The 10,920-nt window shown below is 37.6% G+C and overlaps 2 protein-coding genes across 2 annotated transcripts in view; one reads left to right on the top strand and one right to left on the bottom strand.

The window, feature by feature from the left end:
• Positions 1-205: 205 nt before the first annotated feature.
• LOC106718979 (D-glucuronyl C5-epimerase B) lies at positions 206-4,742 on the bottom strand. The gene is made up of 8 exons (XM_045686889.1): positions 4,512-4,742; positions 3,564-3,681; positions 3,185-3,348; positions 2,474-3,049; positions 2,255-2,389; positions 1,950-2,134; positions 1,140-1,304; positions 206-836 (listed from the first exon to the last, which is right to left on the bottom strand). The coding sequence occupies exons 2-8, from the start codon at positions 3,670-3,672 to the stop codon at positions 470-472; spliced, it is 1,701 nt and encodes a 566-aa protein (XP_045542845.1). The 5' UTR covers positions 3,673-3,681; positions 4,512-4,742; the 3' UTR covers positions 206-469.
• A 1,229-nt stretch (positions 4,743-5,971) lies between these two features.
• LOC106718994 overlaps positions 5,972-10,920 on the top strand; it is a 28,619-nt gene continuing 23,670 nt past the window's right edge. The window contains exon 1 of the mRNA XM_014513223.2: positions 5,972-6,076. Within this exon, the coding sequence (XP_014368709.2) occupies positions 6,065-6,076 (12 nt within the window). The 5' untranslated portion in view covers positions 5,972-6,064. The remainder of the gene's footprint in view (positions 6,077-10,920) is intronic.

Genomic DNA, 10,920 nt, shown 5'->3' with positions numbered 1-10,920 from the left:
TATTGCAAAAAAAAAATATATTAAATGTTTATAAAATCTATAAACAAACATAAACTTAAAGGCGATTTTACTATTTTTTTATCAATTCCATTTTCATTCACGATTTCAAAAAGGAGCTTGTATAAAACTAAAAAAATCACTACGGAATGCTATTTCTTAGTAATATTACATAGACAAAAGAAAATAAACTATCCGTTTTATAAATATATGAACAAAACAAATTTCTTCATCACTCGAGTCATTACATCTTCGAAACTAGCACTCAGAGTAATATTCCTTACAAGAAATCATACCATAAGGTAATTGGCAAGCCATACAGTCATCGCTCATAATCCATTTGACAAAAAGACCAGCACCGAGCAATGCTATCTTGAAGGCAAGATTCACGACTCAATTGAGCCGTTATTCTCCCACTCATCGCTGATAGCGACTGCGGGCATATGAATACTCAACTTTGTATTTATTGTACTCAATTGTGCGCCGCTCGTTTGCCTTGCATGTAACCTTCCCACCTCTTGGCCGTGTCTATCAGTATGGGGTCAGGGTCCAGGCCGGCGAGGAGGTACAGTTGGTTGACATGAGTGGCGTGGTAGTCCCAGCGGGCGAGGTTGGGACTCACTCCGAGAGTGAAGTGGCGAAGGTCGTAGAAGCTGCCGCTGCCGGTGTCGAAGAGCGGCAGTAACGTCTTGAGGGAGGTCATGCCGTCGTCGAACATCTTCTTAGCTAAGGATATAGAGTTCTCACCCTCGATGACGTGCAGATCGTAGAGGCCAAGCAGCGTGTAGATGAAGCCGTTGAGCACGAACAGAGGTGGTGTGGTCGGATATTCCTCGTACCTGTGTGTTGGATACAATTATATTTATAATTATACTAGTTGTCGCCCGCGACTCTATCCGCGCGGAATTAAAAACAAACGTAATTAGTAGCCTATGTGTACTTCCGTTGAGCCGTTTCGGAGATATCTTCAAATATTAATAAAGCATTTATAATCTGACTAAGATATTATCTCTTAATTAAAATGTCTGTTGGTCAATTTCTAATAGCTGTCGCATAAATAAAATTAGATGTTATTTTTATTTTTATTTGAGTACTGTTGGGAACTGTATGTTGGTGTGTGTAATGTTGTTATATATCCTCACCAGACGTATTTGTCCATCCACAATGCCTTGACGCCGCCATCCCGGCTGTGTACATCGAGCGGCAGCAGCGCGCGCTGTGCGGCTCGCAGATAGCGCACTCGCCCGCTGCGGTGGTACGCACGCGACAGTACAGAGATCGCGTGACCCTGACTCATCGCCGACAACCTGCAGGTACATCCGTATAATAACCATGAGATTTTTTCCCATAATAATATGTTTTTTCGGCAAAACATGGATGTTTTATTAGGGTTCGTTAAATAACAAAGACTGTTTCTGCACTGACTGGTTGGTTTGAAAGTCTCTCGGTCACCAATTAACGTCTCATTACTGCATTCGATCATATTGTAAACTAGCGGTCTACCGTGACTTTGTCAGCATAGAATTTAAAAGAAATGCCCTACAATATGCCCGCGTGTACTAGTTACCTTCCCTTCAAAGTCTCGTCAAACACTGTTCCGAAGATTACCAGGAACAAACGGTGCCTTACTGACACATACAGACAAACAAAACTTTTAAAATTTGTTTTTACGTTTTCAACATTATATACAGACAATCCAATCGTATTAATATTTATATAAATAAATTATAATTAAAAAGAGCGTCAGTGGCTCAGGGGTTAAGCACTTAACTTGCAATCTGCAGGTCCAGGGTTCGAATCCCTACATGCAACCTGTACATATCTGAGAAGAAATTCAATGATATGTGTGAAGTCAACCTGCAGTTGGTCAGTGTGGTTGACTATGGCCCTCGGTGGGGACTTATAGTGAGTTGATGATGATGAAATTATAATTGTATATAAAGATTAGTGACCATCCGGGCTTGAGGTCGGGCACTGTGGAGCCAACATGGCGACGTGCGAGCACGGGCCAGCCGCCGCGCGCGCGCTGCCCGCTCGCCAGCCAGTCCGCAGCCGCGAAGAAGTGCGCCATGTGCTCGCTGCTCGACACCCGCACCCCGCACACTGCTCCCGCGCCGCTCAGCATCACACTACATATCTGACGTAACACCACTACTTACAGTACAGAAAGCGACTTCATCCGTATCAAATTCCATTCATTTTCACGCTTAAGGCCATCGTATGAGAATTACCGTTACCATGGCAAACTTCTACTTACCCTAAACTTATTCCTGGGCGATTTCCTCTTGGGTCGATCTTGCAAGGCCCAGCCTTTTTGCATATCGATGATCAGGTCGCGAGTTATTCGTCGCCATTTTACTTCTGTGCCGATGCCGTGATAAATGTGGTCCTCCTGAAACAATATCAGAGGAGAGTCAGATTATAAAGATTAAATGTCTTCTTGATCAGTATTAAATAAAACTTGCTAAAAATTCACCTGAGCATATATTAACTGATTACTAGTAACATAATGCAGATAAACAGTTTCCTTTTTGTCTTTATTCTGCAGCACCACAGTCATAGATGAATTCGGTTTGAACCGCACATCCAAACTGAGCACAAAATCCTGACTGATGTTCACTTTCAACCACACCTGACTGGATACATGGTCAGAGGTGGAGAACTTCAGCACTTTAGACTTCATCTCCTGATCATATTCCCTCGAAATTGTCGCATCTTTACTAACGATCCAGTTTTCCAAGACTTTATCTCCATCATCTATGATCCTCACCCTAGGCTCGGGTTCGGTGACATTTTTACTATAATGTGCTAAACCAAACTGGGCTATTTGAGTGGGATAATAAAACCCACGTGGTTCCCACTGGGTAGACACCGGGACACCTTCTATACCACTAATACATTTGACTCGCTCTCGCACTTCGACATTGTAGTTCTCAAACGTGGTGAATGTTCCTCGTGGGTCATACTTTTTTTTCGGATGGTAAATCTTACTATAGCTGTGGGACCATTCAAACCTGTCCACGCCATCCGTCGATGTTATCTTGCCATAAACCTAATTACAAAAAGAAGAAATTTATTACAAAATTCACTAAAGTGTACAACAGCTTAGTGAGTTCTTTCCCAGTAAATGGAGTGACAAAAAAACTAATTTAATACATTATTGAGAATTAATACAAATGTGACAGACCTCAAAGTACTTGTGTATGAAGGAGAAGGGCAGGTAGACCTGGTCCCTGTCGCGACGGCACGCCACAGAGTACTCGCCGTTGATGACGCACTCGATCTCCTGCCCCCCAACCCCGCTCGTGTCAGCTACTCGCTCCAAGACACCATAAGACAACACTGAGGCTACTACAAATAGAATTGTTAGTAAGCGCATGATGAAGTTGATAACCAGTTGGTATTTCTTTATCCATACTCCCCTCCCCTGTGACATCTATTGATTTTACTCTACTGTTGTGAACTTGCAGGGTAAGTTAAATGTATTTAAAGCTGTTTTAAAACAAATAGCATGTATAATGCATATTTAATCTATTGTAACTGAAAAGTTGAAGCTTTTTACATACTTGGTCTATGCGAGAACTCCCCGCAGCGGCTCCAAAAGACAATAATGAGAAGGACTGCAATGCACAGCGCAGCCAACGCTGTGCGCATGTTGATCCGCACCAGCATCATAGTGCTGTCCTGTACACCACACATTAATCTCAATAATGCAACTTCTATATCTCAGAAGTGGGCAGGTATATATTTTAATTTTGGATTATCTTGGTTCTGTATGTGGAGGAAATTTCTGACTATAATATTTAGAATTATAACATGTACAGGTTGGATTAATGAACTATACTTTTGTTATTAAAAAAAATCTTTTGTGTGTCAATGTTTTTACACAATAACGATTGTGTCAAATGCAAATTTGTGGTACAAAATCTTAACAGGAAATTCTCACAGGAAAATAAAACATTAAATAACATTTAACTTGACAACACATAAATGTTAATGTACACAACATGAATAATAATGTATGATCCATTACATGCATTGTGTTCAATGTCATGGTTTATTTTGATCAAATATTGCAACATTTAACATAGTCATTGGTAATATTCCAACACAAAAGAGGAAAGTTGTGTGTTGCTAATGAATGAGTTTTTAAAAAATAAAATATAAGGAAGTTGTCCTAATTCTAGGAATAGGTTTTAAAGCAATAAATTGATGATGCAAAATCATAAAAATTAATTGTTGAAATTTACTGAGTCCTGAGTGTCTGACAAACTTACTAAAATATGTATGAACTATATAGAATAAAATGTACTAAAAGATTACAATTCAAATACAAAATTCATCATTTGTTTAAGTAAACAGATCGCTTCCCTTGGACTAAGAATATTTGCGTGGGTGTAGAGGTGTACTACAATTTAACAGTTTCTAGATAGGAAAGAGCTGCAATTTAGTCTACATTAAAGTATTATGAAAACATATATAAATAATGTAGTAAATAACTGAGCATTACGTACTTTTTACAGTACAACGGTGATCCATTCGTTCCGTTATTGTTTTTAATAATTCAACCCATGGTTCCACTTAAAGTCAGTTATAAACGCTGTCATATCCATCATGATGACTGAAGTATTTACATTGGACAGCTTTATTGAATGTAACTTTCACGAGTATTGATTTGTAATAACTATTTTTTTAATAAAAGATAACTCTCGGTCATCGAACCGAAATTCTGTACATATTTGATATTTTTGATGTTTTGATTGACATTGACATTACTTTGCAAGGGGTTGCCAAATCTAAGCATGTTTCAACTTGCTGTGTTGCTCGACGAAAATAAAAAGACATATCGGTAAAAAGGTTTTAACCGAGAGCACAAAATATTTTGATAACTTGTCAAGTAACCACTTGCGTACGCGATAATAAAATGTTATAAAAATCGAGACTCCAACGCCATCAACCATCAATTAAAATTGTGCGTAATCTGTAATGCATTCTGCTACGTACTATAAATTTTCAAATAAATATGTAAAAAATGAAAATTCTGATAAATGTAAATTCTTTTATTATTCAAAATAGATTTTCGAATCAGATTGATGTATCGAAAAGCTCGTTGAACATGAACGCTTTCACATAAATTAATTTATCAAAGCTGAAGACAGAGTTTGTACATAGGTACATCGCACAAGCACTGGACTTTAGGGGAGGGTTTTTTAAATCGAACACACGACTTTTCACTCAAAAAACGTATAAATGAAATATTCTATATCGGGATCGATAAAATGTAGTTATATTTGGCCAGTTTTCATTTGCAACGTATTTTTGCCTACCCCATGACCTATTTTGGCTGCTGTTTCTAAAAAACGTCTTAATAAAAAGTATTTCACACACTATTATAATAAAAACATATCACAGCATTGCCTTATTCTGTACAAAAAGTAAAAACTTGGTCCATATTTGTAACTCAAAACACTTTGTTTCCTCTTTCGTTGCTATTTGTAATAAAAAAACAAACCTCTAACTTAGTTTCTATTAAACAAACAATATTACATTAACATCGACGAATCAGCAAAAACTGAAACGAACTGAACTGCTAACTGAATTTGCTTTAATTTTCCAGTTCGTTATTCATTGTTTGCCCGCAGCTGATAAATATAATTTTATCGCGCCGCCTTCTCCGATGCAATACTAGATATTACTAAATGAACAAACTACTTGTGAAAGTGTGGCTTCGTCTTCATGTTAAAATTTGGTTTATTAGATAGTGGTGCGAATAATGGTGTATTGTGAAGGTAGTGGAAGGGTAAGTCGCATCGTGAATCCGTCTATTGGAAGTGTTGGGAAAGAGGTCAGTGTGCGCGGCAAGTGGGTCAGGGCGGATGCACCGGCGCGAAGGGACCAGGGAGCGCGGTGCGCGGGAGGGGCGGGCGCCTGCGCGTGGCGTGCATCGATCGCCGCCCACGCGGCGCACCGCTCGAGTGGTCCGCGAGTCGCGACGCGAGCCCCGGGCTGTGCCCCACGAAGATGGCGGCGTGAGCGCGCGCCCACGGCCTCCGGCGGTCATGCCGCGATGGCCAGAGAGGTAACCGCGATACGACCGGCGCCGCCGCCCTGCAACTAGCGCGCTCCGGCACGCCCGACGCGCCCGGACCCATGGTTACTATCCTCGGTCTGCGCCTCCATGCCCCCGTGCCGCCGGATAGCATCTGGATCACACGCGAACCCCTCGTTTTTTGTAGTTCAGTGCAATTCGGTGAAGGAGTGATCGAAAGTGCCAGGGAGCCGGTCGGACCTGCCCCGGCACTGCCGCAGCCGGCGTCTCGCTCGCGCACGCCACATGCCGCCTAGCCGCGTCTCGCTCTCTCTGCCGTAGCTCGTTGCACATGCAACTTGCAATATTCAAAATCTGTGCCAGATTACACGATGTTCCCACATGCGAATCCTTCCAACCACTATTGATTTTACAACAGGGATTTAAAATTAGGCCATGTTTACATGGTTAACTTTGCCTAAATAATCAATGTTTAAACAAATACCTATTCTCCTTTTTTACAGGTTTCCTTATTTGTGTATTTTACTATTACTTTATATCAATTGACTTAGGCATATATATATATAAGAGAAGTTTATTGAATTTCCAAAGTGGTATGTTTAGGTTTAAGATTCTGTTTATTTTAATAGGGAATAATTATTTAAATATTATTTTCGAACTAAAATGAATTTACTAATATTTTCGTAACTTTTCTTTAAATCTTGACAGATTTGTGGATTTGTGTATAGATATATGTACATTGTGAGCGGACACGGCACATGCGTACAAGTCCCTTCGAGACAGGGCTAAGCCGTTAGCAGTATTGAATCTGTAACTAGTTCTAACCTATTTATTTTCTAAATTCGGCTAATTTCTCCTCTAAGTTTTTTCGTAGTGTTACTATCGGAAATTATGTTCAGTGCTGCAAAGAGATCAAAATAAAAAGAATCTTCATAAACATTATCTACTTGGAAATAGATATTATTAAATTATTTTTTTTTAATTACTATCACTATTTATCTATTAATAATATTTTGCTTGTTCATATTTAATCCGGTATTTTTTTAGAATAAGTAGATAAGTTTAATACCTCCAGATTGTTTTCGGTAAGACCATTTTCAGCCATGTTTGAGAAAAACTTTCTGATGTTTCACCAACTTCTCTTACATTGTTTGTTTAAATATACTACAAAAAACCGAAAGAGCGCTAGCCAACGAAGCGAAAAGAGAAGGCCCACTAAATTCTATGTCACTTAATTTAACAGATCCAGATGAAATACGTATAATAATTAAAAAACTAAAATCTCATACCTCTCCGGGGTGGGACAAAATAACATCTAATTTTCTTAAAAAATATGATCAATACTTATCTAAACCTATTTCATATCTTATTAATCTTACCTTTGAGACAGGCTATTTCCCAGAAATTTTCAAGGAAACAATAATTGTTCCCATACACAAATCCGGAGATAAACTAAACCCATCAAATTACCGCCCTATATCTCTGCTGTCGACATTGTCAAAAATAATTGAGAAGGTGGTTAATAATAGACTTACAGCATATTTGGAAAAGAAAAACCTACTAGCTAATACCCAATATGGATTCCGACAGAACCGATCAACAAATGATGCTGTATTGTTATTAACTGAAAAAGTAACGGAATACATAGAAAAGGGAGATAAATGCATAGGTGTTTTCCTAGATATGCAAAAAGCATTTGACACTGTCTCGGTAGAAGTGCTATTGACAAAACTAGAGAACTGTGGGATAAGAGGTACAGCTTTGTCGTGGTTTAGAAATTACTTAAAAAATAGGACACAAAGAGTCCGAGTGGGATCGGTAGTCAGTGCACCTGCTAGCTCTGACTATGGGGTGCCACAGGGCAGCACGCTTGGTCCGACCCTATTCCTTATTTACATAAACGAACTATGTGAAATTATCCTCCATAATGCAGATGTACTAATGTTTGCTGATGATACAGCTATACTTTTCCACAATAGTACATGGAAGTCTGTGAAGGAAGAAGCAGAACAGGGACTAACTACTGTGACGAGGTGGTTAGAAAACAACCTGCTAACTCTTAATACCTCCAAAACAAAATTTGTACCCTTTTACAAAACTGCAAGATCCAAGCCTCCTAATGACTTAACAATCATCATACATGAAGCCCCCTGCAACAGAAATCTTAATTACAACCCTAACTGTTCATGCACTGATATAAAACGAGCAAATATTTTTAAATACCTTGGTGTAATACTCGACGAGCACCTAAACTGGAAAGAACATATCAGATGTGTTGCTAACCGCATAAGAAGACTAATAATCATCTTCAGGAAACTCAGAGCGGTTGCTAATCAGGAACTCCTGCATAAAACCTATAATGCTCTGTGTCACTGTCTTATAACTTACTGTATCTGCTCTTGGGGAGGGGCTTCTAAAACCTGGCTTCTTGAAGCAGAACGGGCCCAGAGAGCTGTACTAAAAGTTATGCTAAAACTTCCATACAAACATCCAACTAATGACCTATATAAAATAGCAAAGATCTTAAGTATTCGTAAAACATATATTTTTGAATGTATAAAACGACTACATAAAAACACAATGAATGTGACATCACTGCAAAGTACAAGAATTAAAAAATTCCATCTACCAACTGTAAAAAGTGCCCTCGCTGTAAGGCAGTTTAAGTTTCAGGCTCCCCATTTATACAATACTGTTAATAAAAAGCATAATATAAGAGGTTTGAAATCATTTCATATGAGGAAAGTAACTAAGAAATGGTTAGAAGATATGGATTATAACGATTGCGAAACATTGATATGTAATGATTAACAATGCTACTTATTCACACACTCCTCACATCCATATTCACATAAAACCCATTCACGCATACATACACGCGAACACAAATCAACATCAGATACACACACACACACACACACACACACAGGTACACACACACAGGTATACATAAACACACCCGCATATTACTTTGGTTTACTTTTTCTCTTTTGGTTTTAAAATGTTCATTTAATTCAAAAATTGTACAAACATTTCAACATTTAAGGGAAGTCATTGGCTCCTTTAATACAGGGAAACCTAGTAAAGGAGCCAAGGTTATAATGAAACAGATGTGTAAAATGTACAATAAAGATTTATTATTATTATTATTGTATTTTTAAGATGTAAAAGAGCCATACTTACATATTTTTAAAAGTTTCCATCCAAAATTTTTCAAAAACTTAATTAATATACGATGTTATTAGTGAATTCGCGTCTGTAATCGAAATAGGTTTACATCGGATGCGGAAATGCGGAATCAAACCTACGACCTCAAGTTTCGCAGTCATATTTATCTTATTGCCAGTAATAGTAGTTATACGATGTCTATTTTTGTGTTAACTACAAAGTTAACAGAAGTCTTCCACAAATTTTTTTGTCTCTTTTGTCAATCTCCTTACTTAACCCTTCAATATTCTGGTTAAATTATTTTCATAGTTTACTTAATCTTACTGATATTATAAATTCGAATATATAGATGGATCATATTTGTTTGGATCTTGATTAAATTTGGCATAGATGTAGAGCAAAGTCTGGAAGAACAAATAGGCTACTTATTAAGATTTTTTTAAAATCCGCGCGGACGGAGACGCGGGCGACAGCTAGTGTAATAATATCTAATACCTTATGTTAAATGGTAATAGTTATTACTCTGAATAACAGGAAGCTCAAATTTGTAGAGAATCGATTTTAAGAAAGTAATAAATTAAACCAAACATCTTTTACTTTGTTTAAACCTGAACACTGCAAATAAATTCCGATTTATAAAAACCCTATCTAAGTACACGAAAACTCCAGTTTCTATTAACAATTTCTATGTACATGGTCTCTGTTTCAAGGTAAACGAACAATCTTTTCCCCAACCTTATTTATTCCCTTTGTTTGTCTTCATTATGCTAATAGGGTAATATATAATCAAAAATAAGCTTCCAATGCACTTAAATATATCATTTTTATCACATCGAAATTGATTCATAAAATATTTCATGTTTATATTCGAGTAGCTGTGTGGATATGGCATTAATTTTACGTTCAGTTACAAATATAATAAACTAGCTTTTACCCGCGACTCCGTCCGCGCGGAATAAAAAATAGAAAACGGGATAAAAATTATCCTATGTCCGTTTCCTGGTTCTAAGCTACCTGCCCACCAATTTTCAGTCAAATCGATTCAGCCGTTCTTGAGTTATAAATAGTGTAACTAACACGACTTTCTTTTATATATATAGATAGATAAAACCTTTTTTTTCTCTCCTAATAGAGTAGTCGGAGCATTAATTTGCTAGTTTAGGTGGTTCAATAATCATTACCAATCGGCATTTTAAGGTTTATAGCCAAAGAACTTAACAACAATTAAATAACAGAATAACAATGAATTTTTACAATTTTAATAATAAACATTATTAATAACAACAAAAATCCCCTGTTATCCTTTTCCAGTTCACTTCTCTAACCTTGAAAAGATCTTGAGTCCATCAGACGGAAGTCAGAACGGTGTTTTTTGGTAGAATTGACAATTTTGTGATGCTCTGCAAAATGGGTCGCCTTTAATGGTAATAGCGCATTGATCAGAACCTAGACTAGGATCAGTTAGGCTTATGATGAAATGTATACTAGCGGCCGCCCGCGAATTCGTCACCGCAAAATTAAAAATAATGTCTATAATCAGAGCTGGGCATTAACTCGTTAATCCGTTAATCGTTAATTAACGAAGTTAACATTTTGCTTAACGGATTAACTTTTAAGTTAACTTCAAAAAGTGTTAACGCTTTTGTTAACTTCCGTTAAACTCCACTTCCGTGAATAAAAGTCCGTTAATCGTTAAATTAGAAACT

The sequence above is a fragment of the Papilio machaon genome, chromosome 4 (assembly GCF_912999745.1).
Source record: "Papilio machaon chromosome 4, ilPapMach1.1, whole genome shotgun sequence".
Lineage (NCBI taxonomy): Eukaryota > Metazoa > Arthropoda > Insecta > Lepidoptera > Papilionidae > Papilio > Papilio machaon.
This window is presented reverse-complemented; position numbering and strand designations above follow the sequence as displayed.